This window comes from Salmo salar, chromosome 20 (genome assembly GCF_965601325.2).
Source record: "Salmo salar chromosome 20, fSalSal1, whole genome shotgun sequence".
Classification (NCBI taxonomy): Eukaryota; Metazoa; Chordata; class Actinopteri; order Salmoniformes; family Salmonidae; genus Salmo; species Salmo salar.
In genome coordinates this window covers 63,048,317-63,069,903 of record NC_138310.1, presented here as the reverse complement: position 1 = coordinate 63,069,903, position 21,587 = coordinate 63,048,317, and the positions used below count along the sequence as shown (strand labels likewise).

Below are 21,587 nucleotides of genomic sequence, written 5' to 3'. Positions count from 1 at the left end.
TGTACGCCTATGTAGATATTCCATAAAAAATCTGCCGTTTCCAGCTACAATAGTCATTTACAACATAAAACATTTCTACACTGTATTTCTGATCAATTTGATGTTATTTTAATGGACAAAAAATGTGCTTTTCTTTCAAAACAAGGATGTTTCTAAGTGACCACAAACTTTTTAACGGTAGTGTACATATGTAAGAGGAGTCTGGGGAGAGAACACAACCAAGAGTCAAATTGCTCACAATATATAGCAATTGGCTGAACCTATTAAATAGTTTTAATGTGTGTGCACTGGAAAGACACAATTCATGTTTTTGTATTAAAACATGACAAATAAAAACCCTTGAACACACAATACTACTAAATGTTGAACTGATGCCCTTGCACCAACAAATTCACAGCACCTTTGGCAAACCTCAGCTCAGCCCGTAGAATTCCCTCACTCTTTAGTGCTGGTAGTGGGTAATCCTTCTCTGTTTCCTCTTTTTGGGTCTCCATGCTGAGTTCTCATACACTGTTCAACAGAGGTGTGGACTCGAGTCACATGACTTGGACGCGAGTCAGACTCGAGTCACAAATATGATGACTTGGACTCGACTTTAACACCAATGACTCGTGACTTGATTTGGACTTGAGCCTTATGACTCGATCTGACTTGATACCTCCCCAAGCCCAAATATAAAAAATTATGCTATTAAAAAAAGTGTGCAGCGCATCAACTCTTCATTTAACGGATTACAGTTTGAATCGGACAGCAGCCAATAAAATTGTGCCAGCTGAGAAAACGTTGTGCGTGGCAGTGCAGAGGAACGTTGGCCGGTGAACTCAGATGGAGCCCTTGGAAAGATGATACCCAAAATGATTTCTTTCTCCTGGCTACCCATGTATTTCCATGTAAATATAAAGTTTATTTGGAAAGTAATAAATATATATTTTTAAAAGCATTCATGATTTGCGTAAATGTAATATACTAACTATTACTCTTGTTAAAAATATGAAATGGCATTTCATTTGGTAAAGAGCATGCGTAGCACATTCATCTCCTGCACATCTATCACTCCAGTATTTTATTGGTATACTGTTACTTCGCCACCATGGCCTAGTTATTGCCTTACCTCCCTTATCTTACCTCATTTGCACAGCTTTTCTACTGTATTATTGACTGTATGTTTGTTTATTCCATGTGTAACTCTGTTGTTGTATGTGTCAAACTGCTTTGCTTTATCTTGGCCAGGTCGCAGTTGTAAATGAGAAATTGTTCTCAACTAGCCTACCTGGTTAAATAAAGGTGAATAAAAGAGCACATTATGACTTGTTTAGGACTCGAAACTCAAAGTTAAAGACTTGAGACTTGACTTGATACTTGACAGTCTTGACTTGGGACTTGACTTGGGACTTGAGTGCTAAGACTTGAGACTTACTTGTGACTTGTAAAACAATGACTTGATCCCACCTCTGCTGTTCAATGCATAGCTGCAGTGGAAGGTCATGCTTAGGAAGGGAGAAATCACATGCAAACATACAGGTGTAACTCCATTATGTATTCCACATTATAAATGGCCATCTGGATCACTGTAATTCTTAACTAAAGCGTGTATCTCGAAATATAGATCCTTGTTTATTATGCAAAAGTTGATCTGCCTCAACGTTCACCCAATAGACCATTTTCCAAATACAAAATGTACAAAAATAAGCTAAATCAAATAGGGTACTTTTGAGATGAATGGAAAACATTGTATTTCAGAATCTATACATACTCTATATTTGAGAGCACACTATAAGGTGTATAATGACAGCACAATGTTGTCTGTATCATGTACGGTTCACAGATTATAGGGTCTTACATGAGGCATGTCTAGGTCTAAAAATGGCCTAAAATTGCCACTTTCATCATGAGTTTCTAAAAAATTGTTTGTGTGATACAAATGTCAAACATTTCTCACAATTAAGTTTCTATGTGAGAATTGCCAGAACAATCTGAGATACCAAAAACATTTTCCATCAACAATCTGAAAGGAGGCCCAAGGAAAAAATCTATTTGACTTGGTAGGGAAATAGATCTGATAGAGATCTGTGATTGAACGCCACAGTAGGTGAATTCAAAGAGGAAGGTAACAGAGTGGTCAGTCCTGGTTTTGGGCTTGCCATTCTGGCTGTGGTTGGAGGGGATCTGGACTGTGTCCAGGTTCAGAGGGGGTGACGTGGCATTCTGGAAAATTATGATGAACCCTTGTCTCAGTGCCTAAGAGAACTTCTCGTTGGTGGATTGTCAACTTTGCTGATTTCCTCTGAAAGGAATGTTTACAGACTGTTGATAACAGATAGAATCTCACACTATAATGCTACTGAATACATTCTTTCCACAATGCAACTTTTGTATTATATTACATTGTTGGCATTTTAAAGATGAGAGGCAATCTCTTGGTGATCTCAACTTGGCCCTCATCGACCATAGCCTTGATGACCACTGTCAAACTGGCAATATCTCCCTGGCACATTGGAATAAAAGTGATGTTAACGTCAGCCTTTATGTGCTACAGCAAAAAAAATAAAGAGATTTAATATTAGCGGAAATAGTTAGCCTACATGCCTTTTGATGAGACAGCCGTAGTAGCTAACAGAAAAGACAAGAAACTGGTCTGTCTCTCCCATGAGATAGGGGCACTGAACGATATCTATTGCCCTGCAGTGTCCACCAGGTTCATCTGTGTGAATTTGAATACACATGACATTAGCAATTAGCCAAAACCACACATACTGTATAACCAATGATATTGCCATTTGACTGATCAGGAATGAACATTTAAGATACTTACTGTGGTGTACCACGGACAAGCCACCAGGGGAGACTCGTTGAGGTCTGGTGACAGACGGAGTCTACATCACGCGGCGGTGGCTCCCTCTGCTGGACATGCCAGGTCTCGACGGGTCCTCTGGCCAGGACTAATTGGGGCTGAATGAGGCTGGTGAGTAATCAAGGGGCTGATTGCTCACCAGCCGTACAAGGCCCATAAAGCTGCCAGGAGGGCAGCACATGGGAGGATTGGAGTTAGTGAGAGGTTGCTACCGGACAGATGTCCTCATGGTCTGCTAGACCCGAGCGTCTTGGTGGTCTACTCCAGAGCCCAGAAGGCGGTAACCCGGAAGAGGTTTCCTGGAGGCGACCGGTTTCTTTTTTAATTTGTTTTAATTAAACACTCTTGAATGTGAGGTATCCGTGTGAATCTTGTGTCTGTGTCTTATCTGTGTAAACGTCTTGATCAAACCCCCTGGTCTGCCAAATGACATTGGACTTACAGTAATGTTGAATGGAAACTAGATGAATGTAATTTATGTCTTTGTGAACTGCAGTTCTATTTCCTACCTTTCAGACTGTCAGTGTGGTTGAATGTATAGATTATATCCCAGGTTAGGGTAATAATAACGAAGAATCAACAGAAGAGTACCTCTTCATCTCTGATGGTCAGAAAACAGTGGGCCTGGGTGACCATCCACTGGTAGGGTGACACAGCTGGGGGTTATTAGGGTTAATTGTCTTGATTAGAGCCTTTTCTGATTCACATTGGATAATACATTGCATGAAAGAATCATAAACCAATTTAAAAATGATTTAACTTTATTTCATATTTGTTTCACTTTCAAGACAATGTAATGTACTTTATTTACAACAAAAAAATAAAATACAACCCAAACAAAAGTGAGACCAAGGAGTTTAGACCCAGTATCCTCTTCATCCTCGTCTACAGTTTGAGTTGGACTGCACTGTTATAGATAGGGTTTTCATATTCACATTCTGGGAGAGAGAGGTCTTAATGTAAGATAAGTTATTATGATTATACAGTATGTTGTGTGTAAAAAAAAGCAACTTACGCTCTTTGGGTTTCTTTCTCCAAAAGCTTCCTGCAATGAGGAGACAAGGTTTTAATAACAAAATGCTAAAGTGCATATTGATTTGTTTCAGAGATTACTGTAAAGCATAGTGTGTAGGACACCTCTTTGGCAGTTGTCCATTTGGGATCTGCCCTCCTGGTTGGTCTTTGCTTCGTTTGCTCTTTGGTGGTTGTCCATCTGAACTCTGGCTTGCTGGTTGATCTCGGCTTGGTTTGCTGTCAGAGTTCATAAAGTATCACTGCAAGCCTATACTGTAAATTGATCATTACAAAGTTCTGACTTTACCGTAGTAACGCTGTCCGAGACTTGATTGGCGCAATCTGCTCATGAGTTCTGGGGAAGGAAAGTCCATAAAGTTTAGTTACTTCTGAATTCAACATGCATACCAAGCGGGATGAAAATATTGGTATCTTTGAACAAGGGACAATGGTTATAGAACATCTACGGTATGTTACACATAGCCCACCTCCATGAAACCCCTGTCTTCTTTTCTCACTCGAATCTCTCAATTTATTTTTGTATCTAGCTGGTTTGTGCTGGTTTCTTTGTGCTTCATGTTGAATTCTGGTTGGATCATGGTGAATTCTGGACGGATCATGGTGAATTCTGGACAGATCGTGCTGCATTCTGGTCAGATCGTGCTGCATTCTGGTCGGATCGTGCTGCATTCTGGTCGGATCGTGCTGCATTCTGGTCGGATCGTGCTGCATTCTGGTCGGATCGTGCTCATTGTTTTCTATTGAAAGGTGGGAAGAGAACAGTTCAAACTAGGTCCATGTAGAAAAGAAAACAACTTTACAATTCCATTCCAGTCCATTGAAAGAAAATGGTAAATGTAGAAGCATAAACTTACCATAGATCAGTCGCTCATTGCCGACTCCTAAATTAAGACAAAATCCAGATGTGAGCATCAGTCTGCAAATGCAAAATGACTTTGTACTGTGGTCTTGTTTAGTAAATATAGAGTGATGCTGTAATGTTGAATAATCTTAACCACATGGACATAATAAAACACTGTGTGTGCGCACGTGCATGCGTGCGTGTGTGTGTTTGAGTGTGAGCACATGCTGTTTTAGCCTACGTGTGTACGTTTTTTACCTCTCTCCTGTGCCACGTCTCTCCCGACATTGTCACTACATGCGACGTCCTCAGGAGGTGCACTGGATCCTGTGATATTATACAGAATTCTACATTAATTTCATGTTTCAATCAGATTTGAAAGTGGTGCTCAAATACCATAGTAGTAATACATTCTCTTTCTCAAAAAATAAAAATTAACATTGAGGATTAGAACAAGAGCATAGAGGCCCAACCTGCACAGAAATGGGTGTTGATATAGTCTGGTGTTCTTTCAGTAGAAACTCCTAAAACAAGAAAGGGCACTTTATAAATGTATCACTTTTTCAGGCTTTATGTCTTTTTTGAAAGTACAAATACATCACATTTCACAAACATATCAGGCTACTTTGAAATGTTCTACCACTGCATCCCTGCAGTTCCTCTTTCTAAAGTGCATACTGGGTGGCATTAAGACATGCCTATAGGCCTGTTTAAAGATATGTAGCTACTTAACTGACATTGAAGCAGCTTGCAAAGTTGCACAATCAACATAAAAACATTTACATCAGAAAGAAAGGATGCTGCTTAATGCTCATAGGGATATTTGGATTAGCCCAAATAACTGTTGTTGTACTTGGTGAAGCATACTGTATACTGTGCAGCATGGCGTGCTAGCTGCTTCATCCATATCATTCCAATGCAGAAGTAAAACTGAGTGAGTCAGATGGAACATGGGGGTGCTCACGTGTCCATTTCACCCAGCAGAAACAGCCACTTAGGAGCACTAGGAGGATGGCCAAACTGCCGACGCTGAAAAACAACACGATGTGTGAACCTAGATGAGTAAAGAGGAAGAGGTGGTTTTATTAACGTGTATCTTACAGGAAACAATAAGCGAGAGAGCTGCTGAGTCTAAACCGACCAGAAATGTGTTTGCCTTTACAGAAAGTAACCGTGGAAGGAAAAACCGACCAAATGCTTGACTTTTTCCACGTTTGGTTACGTTACAGACTTATTCTGAAATCGATTAAATTGTTTTAAAAAATGCCTCAGCAATCTACACACAATACCCCATAATGACAAAATAAAAACAGATTGAGACATTTTTGCTCATTTATAAAATAAACTGAAATAGTTGTGGAAAAAGTACCCAATTGTCATACTTGAGTAAAAGTAAAGATACCTTAATAGGAAATGACTCAAGTAAAAGTGAAAGGCACCCAGTAAAATACTACTTGAGTATAAGTCCAAAAGTATTTGGTTTTAAATATACTAAAGTATCAAAAGTAAATGTAATTGCAAAAATGTACTTAAGTATAAATCATTTCAAATTCTTTATAATAAGCAAACCAAATGGCAATTGTTCATGTTTTATAAATTTACAGATAGCCAGGGGGACACTAACACTCAGACATAATTCAGAAACAAAGCATTTGTGTTTAGTGAGTTGCCAGATCAGAGGTAGTAGAGATGACCAGGGAAGTTCTCTTGATAAGTGTGTGAATTTGATGTTTTCTGTACTGCTAAGCATTCAAAATGTAATGAGTACTTTTGGGTGTCAGGGAAAATGTTCGGAGTAAATAGTACATTTTTTTTTGTTGTAAAAGTAATAGTTGTAAACAATATAAATGGTAAAGTAAAGTACAGATACCCCCAAAAACGACTTAAGTACTACTTTAAAGTATTTTTACTTAAGCACTTTACACCACTGCTGAAATACATTATTTACATAAGTATTCAGACCCTTTGTTATGAGACTCGAAATTGAGCTCAGGTGCATCCTGTTTCCATTGATCATTTGGAGATGATTCTACAACTTGATTGGAGTCTACCAGTGGTAAATTCAATTGATTGGACATGATTTGGAAAGGCACACACCTGTCTATACAAGGTCCCACAGTTGAGAGTGCATGTCAGAGCAAAAACCAAGCCATGAGGTCGAAGGTATTGTCCGTAGGGCTCCGAGACAGGATTGTGTCCAGGCACAGATCTGGTGAAGGGTACCAAAACATTTCTGTAGCATTGAAGGCCCCAAAGAACACAGTGGCCTCCATCATTCTTAAATGGAAGAAGTTTGGAACCACCAAGACTCTTCCTAGAGCTGGCTGCCTGGCCAAACTGAGCAATCGTGGGAGAAGGGCCTTGGTCAGGGAGGTGGCCAGAGTTCTTCTGTGGAGATGGGAGAATCTTCCAGAAGGACAACCATCTCTGCAGCACTTCACCAATCAGGCCTTTATGGTAGAGTGAAAAGACGGAAGCCACTCCTCAGTAAAAGACACATGACATCCAGCTTGGAGTTTGCCAAAAGGCACCTAAAGACTCTCAGACCATGAGAAACTAGATTCTCTAGTTTGATGAAACCAAGATTCAACTCTTTGGAAGGGGAGAAACTCCCCAAATACAGGTTTTGCCGAGTTTGTAGCGTCATACCCAAGAAGACCCGAGGCTGTAATTGCTGCCAAAGGTGCTTCAACAAAGTACTGAGTAAAGGGTCTGAATACTTACAGTATGTAAATGTTATATTCCTGTTTTTCATTTTTTATAAATTAGCAAACATTTCTAAAAAACTGCTTTTTCTTTGTCATTATGGGGTAATTTTAACAAACAAAATGTGGAAAAAGTCAAGGGGTCTGAATACTTCCCGAAAGCACTGTACAGTATGAAACCTTCACCAATTATTTTGACTCATTACTGGTGACTTGAAAGGGTCCTATATCTTCAGATACAACAGTATAAGAGATTATTGTTCTACTCTAACAGTAAAGTGACTTTCTCTTGATGCAAATATTCCGATGAGGTTGCAAGAAGGAATCAAATCTACAACTCAGGTGTTGTTACAAGCACCATTCTCCAACCAACTGAGCCGTTGGAACAATATATTACTGTAGATACTAGCATAGTGTTACCTTGTTCAAGTTCCTCAACTTCCACTCGATGGCACTGGTCATGATTCTGCAGCGCACAGCAGTAGGAGCCCAGGTCTGAGGCCTGAAGGGCATCGATTAGGATGGAGAAGTTCCCCAGACCTCCCTGATTGGGGAAAGCCTTCACTCTTCCCTGCCTGGGGTCCAGAAAGTCCACCTGATAATAATAAATTCATATTTTATTTATAAATTAATATATATTATTTGAAGAGCGTTTTTCATTACATGCAGAAATTACAAAGCTGCACATAAAAAATATGGTTAAAAAGGCTTTAAAAAGGCTATCTCAAAACAAAAAAAGAAGGCTAGTATTGTACATGCTACGCAGACAACTGAAAGAGGCAACAACCTTCCCAGAGAACGTGATGTTGACCAGGCTGGCACCAGAACCAGAGCCCTGGTTCCACATCACCCAGCCATGGCCAGGGCTAATGCCCAGAGAGGTTGACCCTAAGCTGCATGACAGGAGCACCGCAGAGCCTAGTGGAGCCTGGAGGTTGGATGTGTTACAGGAGTCATGGCAATGTTTGTTACCTAGAGGAGGAGTGTTGGGTTTGGACGGTTATCAGGCTCATAGATAAAATGTTGCAATGCAATGGTTAAAATACACTGCCATTTTATGGTAAATTCTCCGCAGCATACATACATTTCTGATGTAAGTTAAAAATAAGGTTTAAAAAATTACACCATTATTTTCCTGATGCACAATACATTCACATGACAGGAAGCTTCTCTTAAATTTCTACTCTACAACTCTACATTACTCTCTCATAGCTCTACATAAAATGCTGTATCTATATTATCATTATCTTAAGCACTTACCCATTGAAGCAAAAGAGGTATAACATAATACCATCCAAAAAAGACAGACTTCAGTTTTGACCAAGAGCATTTTCTGTATTTTAATGTATGGCAGTGAGTGGTACCAGAAATGTAAGTGAAAGTACCCAGCACATATATCCAGTAGCTACAAGCTAAAGGGCAAACCTCTACAACTAACTTCAGGCACAGAGGCAATCGATTAGGTCACTTCCTGTTTGAGCAGCTGTGCCTGTTTCTTTTCGTCCCCTTTCTTTTTATACATATCTGAAAATATTGAATATAGTGTTACATTTTAACTGGTTCTTGATTCATTTGATATATTATAACATGTTTAACCTGTTGGGGATAGGGGGCAGTATTTGCATGGCTGGATAAAAAACATACCCGATTTAATCTGGTTACTACTCCTGCCCAGTAACTAGAATATGCATATAATTAGTAGATCTGGATAGAAAACACTCTACAGTTTCTAAAACTGTTTGAATGGTGTCTGTGAGTATAACAGAACTCATATGGCAGGCCAAAACCTGAGAAGATTCCATGCAGGAAGTGGAAATCTGATTTGTGGAATCACCTTCAACACTTTGCCTATAAAACACACCGTGAGTTAGGATTCATTTAGCACTTCCTAAGGCTTCCACTAGATGTCAACAGTCTTTACAATGTGGTTTGAGTCTTCTATGGTAGAAACTGACTGAAAGAGAGGCTTGGAAAGTTGGTCACAGGGGGAGGGCCATTACTACTATGATGCGGGCGCCCATGGGTACTCTCTCATTCCGAAACATTTAGTAAGACAATGCAATCGTCTGTCTTGAATATTATTGAAGCTCTGGTTGAAAAGGCCCTAAAGATTTATGTTATACAACGTTTGACATGTTTGAACGAACGTAAATATTTTTTTTGCTCTTTCGTGATGACAAGTCCCGTGCACTACAGTACATTATGAGTAGCCTTCGGAACACGCTAACAAGAAGGAGCTATTGGGACATAAATTATTAACTTTTTCGAACAAAACTACATTTGTTGTGAACCTGGGAATCCTGAATATTTACAATAGTATATTTGATTTTAGATGGTTCCAAGATGGCGCTAATCTGTATCGCCTAGCCTATTTTTCTGAGCATAGGACCTCGTTTATTGCAAAGTGTGATTTCCTAGTAAAGTTATTTTTAAATCTGGCAATGCGGTTGCATTCACGAGATGTTAATCTATAATTCTTTGAATGACAATATTACATTTTAACAATGTTTTCGAATAGTAATTTTGTAAATTGTAGCGCTGGTTCACCGGAAGCATTTGAGGGAAAATATTTTCTGAACGTCACGCGCCGATGTAAAATGCTGTTTTTATATATAAATATGAACTTTATCGAACAAAAAATGCATGTATTGTGTAACATGATGTCCTAGGAATGTCATCTGATGAAGATTGTCAAAGGTTAGTGCTGCATTTAGCTGTGTTTTGGGTATTTGTGATGCATGCTAGTTGCTTTGAAAATGGCAGTGTGATTTTTTTGGCTGGGTACTCTCCTGACATAATCTAATGTTTTGCTTTTGCTGTAAAGCCTTTTTGAAATCGGACAGCGTGGTTCGATTCAGGAGAGGTGTATCTATAAAATGGTGTAAAATAGTCATATGTTTGAGAAATTGAAGTTATAGCATTTATGAGATATTTGTATTTCGCGCGATGCGATTCCACTGGCTGTTGACTAGGGGTTCCCAGACAGGTTAAGAATGTTATTACATGTTATAACAATCTCAAGTACTTGGATTATGTGCATGTATACAGCAGGTCTTGTTTTTTTGTCTCTCTGTGATTATAAACAACTATTAGGCATATTCATGCACTTAAATAACCTGGTTTATGTGCCTGACACATATAGTTACTTTCGGTGCATAAATGCTTATTTTACTTAACCCTAATGGAGGTTCTGGACTGGAGGTTCTGGACTGCAGGCCGCCGCTGAAGACTCCGGACTGTGGACCGTCTCAGGAGGCTCCGGACTGCGGGCCGTCTCAGGAGGCTCCGGACTGCGGGCCGTCTCAGGAGGCTCCGGACTGGGAACTGTCGCCGGAAGCTCTGGACTGGGAATGCACACTGGAGGCCTGATGTGTGGGGCTGGCACAGGTGGTGCCAGACTGGTAACACGCACCTCGAGGCGAGTGCGGGGAGCAGGAACAGGACATCCCAGACTGGGCAGGCGCACTGGAGGCCTGATGCGTGGGGCTGGCACAGGTGGCGCCAAACTGGTGACACGCACCTCAGGGCGAGTGCGGGGAGCAGGAACAGGACACCCCGGACTGGGCAGGCGCACTGGAGGCCTGATGCGTGGAGCTGGCACAGGTGGAGCCAGACTGGTAACACGCACCTCAGGGCGAGTGCGGGGAGCAGGAACAGGACATCCCAGACTGGGCAGGCGCACTGGAGGTCTGATGCGTGGGGCTGGCACAGGTGGCGCCAAACTGGTGACACGCACCTCAGGGCGAGTGCGGGGAGCAGAAACAGGACACCCCGGACTGGGCAGGCGCACTGGAGGCCTGATGCGTGGAGCTGGCACAGGTGGAGCCAGACTGGTAACACGCACCTCAGGGCGAGTGCGGGGAGCAGGAACAGGGCGTACCAGGCTGATAGACTCACTGGAGGCCGGGTACGTGGGGCTGGCACAGGTGGCCCCAGACTGGTGACACACACCTCAGGGCGAGTGCAGGGAGCAGGACACCCCGGACTGGGCAGACGCACAGAAGACTGGGTGCGCAGAGCAGGCACAGGGTATACTGGGCCGTGGAGGCGCACTGGAGGTCTGGAGCTTAGGGCTGGCACAACCCGTCCTGGCTGTATGCTTACTTTAGCCCGGCAAGTGTGGGGCGCAGGCACAGGACGAACTGGGCTGTGCAGGCGCACTGGCGACACAGTGCGTAGAACTGGCGCAGGACATACTGGGCCGTGGAGGCGTACTGGAGGTCTCGAGCATAGAGCTGGCACAACCCGTCCTGGCTGGATGCTCAACCTAGCTCGGCAAATGCGGGGCGCGGGCACAGATCGCACCGGGCTGTGAATGCGCACTGGCGACACAGTGCGCATCACCGCATAACACGGTGCTTGCTTCTTCACTCGCTCCCCACGGTAAGCACGGGGAGTTGGCTCAGGTCTCCACCCTGACTCTGCCAATCTCCCCGTGTGCCCCCCAAAAATATTTTTGGGGGTGCCTCTCGTGCTTCCGTCGTTGCCATGCTAGTTCCTCGTAACGTTGCCGTTCCTCCCTCGCTGTCTCCACCTGCTTCCATGGCAGGGTCTTGTCCCCTGCCATTACCTCCTCCCAGGTCCAGGACGTCCTCCACTCTTTCCTGTCCTGGGCCCAGGATCCCTGCTCCTCCTGGGCACGCTGCTTGGTCCTTTTGTTTTCTCGAAGGAGAGCATGCACACATTTAAAAATGATACGCTACTTATCCTTTTATCAATAACATGTCTTGTATACAACTAGTTCAATTGGTTGTCGCACTTTACACACTTATTTTGGGATTCCACCCCTCTAAACGTAATTTGCCTAATGACGCATGAGTGGAAAAGGAGAGTCTCATTTCAATCAAGCGCATTTGTTTCCACGTTTTCGCTCCTTGCCTCCACTCCTCGATTACATTTGACCTTTTTCAAAAGCAGGCAAGGAGAGGACAGAGGAGAGGATGCGAGAGTTGATCAAAACTGATTCAGATTCTCTCTTTGTCACTATAGTTTTTGTAACTAAGGTATGTGATCATCAAGGACATCAACCACCTGAGCCCCGGTCTGTTCACCCTGCTACCATCCAGAAGGTTAGTGCAGGTGCATCAAAGCTGGGACCGAGAGACTGAAAAACAGCTTTTCTCTGAAGGCCATCAGACTGTTAAATAGCTATCATTAGCCGGCTACTACCCGGTTACTCAACCCTGCACCTAACAGGCTGCTGCCCTATATACAGTTGAAGTCGGAAGAATACATATACCTTAGCCAAATATGTTTAAACTCAGTTTTTCACAATTCCTGACATTTAATCCCAGTAAAAATTCCCTGTCTTAGGTCAGTTAGGATCACGACTTTATTTTAAGAATGTGAAATGTCAGAATAATAGCAGAGAGAATGATTTATTTATTTATCAGCTTTTATTTCTTTCATCACATTCCCAGTGGGTCAGACGTTTACATACACTCAATTAGTATTTGGTAGCATTGCCTTTAAATTGTTTAACTTGGGTCAAACGTTTCGGGTAGCCTTCCACAAGCTTCTCACAATAAGTTGGGTGAATTTTGGCCCATTTCCCCTGACAGAGCTGGTGTAACTGAGTCAAGTTTGTAGGCCTCCTTGCTCGCACACACTTTTTCAGTTCTGCCCACAAATTTTCTATAGGATTGAGGTCAGGGCTTTGTGATGGCCACTCCAATACCTTGACTTTGTGGGCCTTAAGCAATTTTGCCACAACTTTGGAAGTATGCTTGGGGTCATTGTCCGTTTGGAAGACCCATTTGTGACCAAGCTTTAATAACTTCCTGACTGATGTCTTGAGATGTTGCTTCAATATATCCACATAATTTTCCTGCCTCATGATGCCATCTATTTTGTGAAGTGCACCAGTCCCTCCTGCAGCAAAGCACACCCACAAAATGATGCTGCTTCATGGTTGGGATGGTGTTCTTCGGCTTGCAAGCGTCCCCTTTATCCTCCAAACATAACGATGGTCATTATGGCCGAACAGTTCTATTTTTGTTTCATCAGACCAGAGGACATTTCTCCAAAAAGTACGATCTTTGTCCCCATGTGCAGTAGCAAACCGTAGTCTGGCTTTTTAATGGCGGTTTGGAGCAGTGGCTTCTTCCTTGCTGAGGAAGAACCTTTCAGGTTAAGTCGATATAGGACTCGTTTCACTGTGGATATAGATACTTTGTACCTGTTTCCTCCAGCATCTTCACAAGGTCCTTTGCAGTTGTTCTGGGATTGATTTGAACTTTTCGCACCAAAGTACGTTCATCTCTAGGAGACAGAACGCGTCTGATTCCTGAGCGGTATGACGGCTGCGTGGTCCCATGGTGTTTATACTTACGTACTATTGTTTGTATAGATGAATGTGGTACCTTCAGGCGTTTGGAAATTGCTCCCAAGGATGAACCAGACTTGTGGAGGTCTACCATTTTTTTTCTGAGGTCTTGGCTGATTTCTTTTGATATTCCCATGATGTCAAACAAAGAGGCACTGAGTTTGAAGGTAGGCCTTGAAATACATCCACACAAATTATGTCAATTAGCCTGTCAGAAGCTTCTAAAGCCATGACATCATTTTCTGGAATTTTCCAAGCTGTTTAAAGGCACATTCAACTTAGTGTATGTAAACTTCTGACCCACTGGAATAGTGATATAGTGAATTATAAGTGAAATAATCTGTCTGTTATCAATTGTTGGAAAAATGACTTGTGTCATGCACAAAGTAGATGTCCTAACCGACTTGCCAAAACTATAGTTTGTTAACAAGAAATTTGTGGAGTGGTTGAAAAATGAGTTTTAATGACTCCAACCTAAGTGTAAGTAAACTTCCGACTTCAACTGTATATCAAGACAGATTTTCTCTGTACATTTATGAATCACAGGTTGGTAATGAAATCAAAATAGAATAGATTAAGAATATTAGTGCAAGTGAGAGTAACCTGCTCTTGGTTGGTAACTATAAAGCCTTGGAGAGCATCCTCTCCAAGCTAGAGACCCGTATCATCAAAGGAATCGAAGGTACACCAAAAGGCTGTAATCATCAGTGTAACCTTTACATTGTGTCCCATTATCGTCATATACTGTAGGTGTGCAGTTTAATGTAGGAGGTTGAGGGTAGCCTAACACTGACAGGCTGTGAGGTGCATTTTACATCCTACCCCATTAGAAATATTATTTCTGACTCACTTTATTACAAAATGTTTGTGTCACTCTGTGTCATTCGCATTGTCTTAAAGTAATGATGGACTGTCGTTTCTCTTTGCTTATTTGAGCTGTTCTTGCCATAATATAGACTTGGTCTTTTACCAAATAGGGCTATCTTCTGTATACCATCCCACAAATGTACTTTTAACAGGGCACATCTGTTCATTTAGATGCGTTCCAGGTGACTACCTCATGAGGCTGTTTGGGGTAATGCCGGGTGTGTGCGGGTTTGTCATCGGGGCAGGGGGTGGCTGCTTTGAGGAGCCTCAAGTATGGAAAATATTTTGATTTGTTTGGCACTTTTTTGTTTATTGCATGATTCCATATGTGTTTTCTGGTTTTGATATCTTCACTGTTGTTTTGCTGTGTGGAGAGTGGTGGGAATGGGGAGGAACCCTGGACTGGGTGGGTGTGTATATACTGTATATATTTGCAAAATAATATATGGGGGATTGGAAGTGATGCAGACAATTACATTGATGGAACCTACAATTTATCTACGATATTAATGCTGATCTACCCCCTGAAAGAAAAAAAGAAAAGAAATTACAAAAACTCAGGAAATATTTTTGTGTTTTTGGACACATATTTAACCCCTTATTTTTGTTGGCAAAAAACGACCTCCATACTTCCAATCGTTTTTATGTGATACGTTCAGATGAGTCCCGTGACACTTGTGGAGGCCGTACAGCAAAACAGAGAACAGTATTGTGTTTGGGAGAGTCTCCCCTTTCCATAGGGTCATATTATACTGAACAAAAATATAAACGCAACATTTAAAGTGTTGGTCCCGTATGTCATGAGCTGAAGTTAAAGATCCCAGAAATGTTCTATTCGCACAAAAACGTATTTCGCTCAAATGTTGTGCACAAATGTCTTTGCATTTCTCCTTTGCCAAAATAATCCATCCACCTGACAGGTGTGGCATATCAAGAAGCATTGAGGATGTTTGGGATGGTCTGAATCGACGTATACAACAGTGTGTTCCAGTTCCTGCCAATATCCAGAAACTTCACAAAACAATTGAAGAGGAGTGGGAGAACATTCCACAGACCACAATCAACAGCCTGATCAACTCACTGCGAAGAAGATGTCACGCTACCTTCTTTTTAAGGTATCTGTGACCAACAGATGCATATCTGTATTCTCAGTCTTGTGAAATCCATAGATTAGGGCCCAATTAATTTTATTTCAATTGACTGATTTCCTTATATGAACTGTAACTCAGTAGAATCTTTTAAATTGTTGCATGTATCTTTTATATTTTTGTTCGGTGTAGTACAAAAAAATAAAACAACCTTTACGTATCGGCCTCATGGCCTTCATCGGAGCTGCTGTGAGTGTTTATAATTTGCACCCTTATGTAGACATTGCTCCACCCACATCCGTTCAATGCATCGAATGGGGTTGGAGTTGACGGAAGTGGAGGAGTGATCTGTTAACAAATGTTAACAAATATAACAATGTGCATTTCATATGTATTCTAATGAAGTGTGTACATAAAATGCAAAAAACAAGTCTGTAAAACCACAATGAGGACATCAACCTAGTTTTCATAAATCATTGGGTACAGAGCAAGAAAAAACATAAATGTATTTAAGCTCTAGTACTGCCAATATTTAAATGCATTTGTGAATTCAATCTCTTTAGCCGACCATGTTGCAATTTATTCATTGTTTAATTATTCAAGACTCCCTTTGTTTCATTTTATAATTTAAATGCTTGACTGTATTTAATGACATGGATGACTTGTATGCGGTGTGATGATATGCACAATATTGCAGTAGGCAGTTATGCCAATAAGTAAATGACACTAAAACAGTTAGAGCAAACAGGACTATAAATCTTAATATAGAGCAGTGATACTAGCAAGGGCAGTGTGTGGGTTTGTTATTTTTTCTCTTATTCAACTGTTACCATGCACCTGCAAGAAAGATAACTCAGATGTGCTAGTGTCTTTTGAATTTTGTAGTATGATAACTTTGAAATATGACAAAGCCACGTGATTCATGAGCCAGTTTGTTTTGAATTTGTTAATTATTTTGTCACGTATTGTATATTTTTAAATATGGAGATAATTGACTTACACTGTAAGGTCTACTATAAAATATTATTCATATGTCTACTGTACACGTATGTTTACATAGGTGTGAATTGCCTCAGTGTTTTTGTTTTAAAAGGTTTGCTCCAAATAATTAAATACAAAGATTCAAAAAATTAGCTGTAAAGTGGAACATGATTTTCCTGTTATAAATCTCAACATGCTTTGTAAAAAGGTTAAATAAAGTCTGAGCTGCTGCCAAAGTGTATTTTTTCTTTTGAGACTGATGAGTGAGAACATAGGGCAAGGCTTTTCTTCACTATATTCAAAACGGAAATAACCCACCTGACATAACCTACCTCTTTCTCTCTCCTCTTCCCTCCGTCCCCCCTTCTTCACCATCTCCCTCTCTCATCTCTCTCCCTCTCCCTCCTCACTCTCCTCTCTCCCAGCTCTCCAGATAGGATATTGATGCATACATCAATACATTGCATTCAAGGCAATAAACTTGGTGATAAAGCTGCAATGGGTAAAAGACACAGACAGACACACAGACACACAGACACACAGACAGACAGACAGACAGACAGACAGACAGACAGACAGACAGACAGACAGACAGACAGACAGACAGACAGACAGACAGACAGACAGACAGACAGACAGACAGACAGACAGACAGACAGACAGACAGACAGACAGACAGACAGACAGACAGACAGACAAGCCAGCCTTTGTTCACCTCATACCTCAACACAGCTGTGCCCTTGAAATATATGAGAAGAACAGCATGGACTGAAGGACACTGTGATCACTCTCAGAGGCTCTTTGTCTTATGCCATGTGACCATGTTAAACATAGTCAGAGTGGTAAATTACCAGCTTCTTCTTACAAGACCTTTAAACAGACAGTGGACATGTACAGGTTTAAGGCTCATACAGCCACGTGCATAACAAAGTTCAGCATTAAAAACTATTAAAGTAATTCTTCATTACATTGTGTCTGCTATACAACCTTAAAGAGCTGATACAGGATTTTTCCCCTTACACTCCCCGCTTTTGAGACTCATGTCTAAACTTAAGAAAAATCATACTAAAGCAGCATTAAAACAAATAGTTAACAACATAAGTAAAACAAACAGGAGTATGTGCTTCATCAGTACACAACGGACCCGACCATGGCCCAGCAGGGCTCTCCTTCTCCACAAATACATTTACACATAAATAATTTAATCTAACCCATAACACATGAATTGATCCCTACTTATATAGTCATAAACATACAAAAACATTGCTCAAGTCAATTAGTCAGTTACAAAAAATCATTCAGTTTCCAAATCATAATTAAAACCCAATTATTCAACCCAAATTTAAAATGACATTGCTCAGTGATTCACATTGGTTCTACCACTCAAAGTTAAAACCCTCAACTTAACACACATCGGCACTAGCAGAATGTACATTTACATTAACACACAGTATAATTATCCATAATTCCAGCATTAATTTTCTCATCACGGTCATCACGGCTCATCAGTATCTCAATGCATTCTTAGTCTAAATTACTATACATTTTGCAGTGTGTAGACCTCCACGATCAGCTTGTCCAAAATTGTTTATTTGGGGTATCAAATCCGGATCATTTACGGGCACAGTTGACCAACTCCCTCCGTCCCAGGCACTCAATCTTCTGGTGTCTCTTCATTTCCTTCTTCAGATAGCTTCACAGTTGGTCTTCCCAATGGTGGATGGCCCATGATAATGTCCCAATTTCAAAGTCTGAGGAACAATCAGATTTTTCCAAACAGACTAATGTCTCACCTGGGCCGACACCACCGCTACCTCCCATTATGTCTCGTCCATTTGCCAACCAGTATACCAGCAACATGAGAGAAGTTTGGAATGGATCTCTCTCCATGCTCACTCCACGTGGACTCCTGATGCACTTCTGAGAGAAAAGGCATGAGAGAAAAGGCAGTTGATAGCTTTGACTGGATACTGTGTACAGGTTTCTGGCTCAAACTCAGGTCTCATGGTAGAAGTGATGAAGGACCATACTGAATGTCATTTTTGCCATTACTTCAGCCAGTCAGAGGGGGTCTGAGGTCCACACTGTTCTCGGCCGAATTATCCCTTCTATGCATATAGACACCACCTGTGGTCACCTTCGCCATAACCTCGAGAGAGGATAGACCAGAACAACAGTTTAGTTTAGGGCATTCCTGATTCAAGAAATCCAGACAAATTAATTACTGTATGACAAATTATTACTTCTACCAATATTCTTAATACAAACATCTAAGACACATGTCAAAGAGAATAACAACACGTAGTTTAAATAATTTTTTCAAATTGGCTTATACTCCCCCATCATATCGACAACCTCACCACAGAGTTACAGGGTCAGAGAGTTAGACAGTTAATTCTTAGGGAGAAATCTTGACCATCCAGCAGACCCAATCTGGTGAGATTTATATTAAAGCAAGACAGAAACAAAACAAACAAAACAAACAGCCATACACTTCTGCATATATTATTTGATACACGTCTTCCTTTTACAGGCAGGCATGTGAACAAAATCAATTTGCAAATCAAACCAAACAGCTTCAGGGGACTGGTAATCCCCCCTTTTGACACATGACTCAAATCGTGGATAATGTGTAAAAAAAAGAAAACAACACTGCTGGTTAAATAAAAATAATAAAAATAACAAACCAAATTAGAATTACTGCCTTTAATAACTCCATAAAGAAATCATTGTATCCCATAAGGTAATAGTAAAATGGACTAGAGACAGCCTTCCCTCATTCAAGGGCAGCGCTCTACATATTACCTTTAAATCAGTATTACATATGACCTTCAAATCATCACCCAATGTCTCTCGCCTTTCCAGTGAGGGTGATCAAACCACACTAGAAAGTCAGGGCAGAGGTCATTCAACCTTTTTAAATGAGTGTTTCTTTCCCTTTCCTTTCCCTGTACCTCAGACTAATTCTTTTAAACAATGCCATACATTTTGTGTACCAGGTTTACATTGTTTTGACTATGAAAAGACCCCTGGTGGCATGTCTGGTGGGATAAGTGTGTGTGTCAGAGCTGTGTGTAAGTTGACTATGCAAACCATTTGGGATTTTCAACACATGAATGTTTCTTATAAAAAGAATAAGTGATGCCGTCAGTCTCTCCTCAAATCTTAGCCAAGAGAGACTGGCATGCATAGTATTTATATCAGCCCTCTGATTACAATTAAGAGAAAAACGTGCCACTCTGTTCTGGGCCAGCTGCAGCTTCACTAGGTCTTTCCTTGCAGCACTGGATCACACGACTGGACAATAATCAAGGTTAGACAAAACTAGAGCCTGCAGAACTTACTTTTTGGAGTGTGGTGTCAAAAAAGCAGAGCATCTCTTTATTATGGCTAGACCTCTCCCCATCTTTGCAACCATTGAATCTATATGTTTTGACCATGACAGTTTACAGTCTAAGGTAACGCCAAGTAATTTAGTCTCCTCAACTTATTCAACAGCCACACCATTCATTACCAGATTCAGCTGAGCTCTAGCACTTAAGGAATGATTTGTACCAAATACAATGCTCTTAGTTTTAGAGGTGTTCAGGACCAGTTTATTACTGGCCACCCATTCCAAAACAGACTGCAACTCTTTGTTAACCTCTTACATCTAGACGTTCCGCTAGCGGAACACCTGCTCCAATATCCAATGATAGGCGTGGCGCGAATTACAAATTCCTCAAAAATACAAAAACTTCCATTTTTCAAACATATGACTATTTTACAGCATTTTAAAGACAAGACTCTCCTTTATCTAACCACACTGTCCGATTTCAAAAAGGCTTTACAGCGAAAGCAAAACATTAGATTATGTCAGCAGAGTACCCAGCCAGAAATAATCAGACACCCATTTTTCAAGCTAGCATATAATGTCACAAAAAACAAAACCACAGCTAAATGCAGCACTAACCTTTGATGATCTTCATCAGATGACACGCCTAGGACATTATGTTATACAATACATGCATGTTTTGTTCAATGAAGTTCATATTTATATCAAAAACCAGCTTTTTACATTAGCATGTGACGTTCAGAACTAGCATTCCCACCGAACACTTCCGGTGAATTTACTAAATTACTCACGATAAACGTTCACAAAAAACATAACAATTATTTTAAGAATTATAGATACAGAACTCCTTTGTGCAATCGAGGTGTCCGATTTTAAAATAGCTTTTCGGTGAAAGCACATTTTGCAATATTCTGAGTACGTAGCCCGGCATCACAGGGCTAGCTATTTAGATACCCAGCAAGTTTAGCCTTCACCAAACTCCGATTTACTATTAGAAAAGTTTGATTACCTTTGGTGTTCTTCGTCAGAATGCACTCCCAGGACTGCTACATCAATAACAAATGTTGGTTTGGTTCAAAATAATCCATAGTTATATCCAAATAGCGGCGTTTTGTTCGTGCGTTCAAGACACTATCTAAGGGTGACGAAGGGTTATGCGCCCGACGCGTTTCGTGACAAAAAAATTCTAAATATTCCATTACCGTACTTCGAAGCATGTCAACCGCTGTTTAAAATCAATTTTTATGCCATTTTTCTCGTAAAAAAGCGATAATATTCCGACCGGGAGTGGTGGTTTTCGTTCAAAGAGAAAGAAAGTAAACATGGAGTCGACTCGTGCACGCGCCTCAGTTTCATAGTACTGTGACCGGCCACTATCCAAACTCGCTAATGTTTTTCAGCCAGAGCCTGCAAAGCCACGATTCAGCTTTTTGCCGCCTTCTGAGAGCCCATGGGAGCCGTAGGAAGTGTCACGTAACAGCAGAGATCCCCTGTTTTGGATAGAGATATTCAAGAAGGCCGAGAAATGGTCAGACAGGGTACTTCCTGTACAGAATCTTC

General features: G+C 41.0%; 1 protein-coding gene across 1 annotated transcript; it reads right to left on the bottom strand.

Annotated features, from left to right (window-relative positions):
• Nucleotides 1-3,600: 3,600 nt before the first annotated feature.
• LOC106581089 (uncharacterized) lies at nt 3,601-8,870 on the bottom strand. The gene is made up of 12 exons (XM_014162803.3): nt 8,693-8,870; nt 8,220-8,404; nt 7,853-8,027; nt 5,692-5,781; nt 5,201-5,251; nt 4,986-5,054; nt 4,741-4,767; nt 4,354-4,623; nt 4,173-4,220; nt 3,989-4,102; nt 3,867-3,896; nt 3,601-3,789 (listed from the first exon to the last, which is right to left on the bottom strand). The coding sequence occupies exons 1-12, from the start codon at nt 8,760-8,762 to the stop codon at nt 3,737-3,739; spliced, it is 1,182 nt and encodes a 393-aa protein (XP_014018278.1). The 5' UTR covers nt 8,763-8,870; the 3' UTR covers nt 3,601-3,736.
• Nucleotides 8,871-21,587: the final 12,717 nt, after the last annotated feature.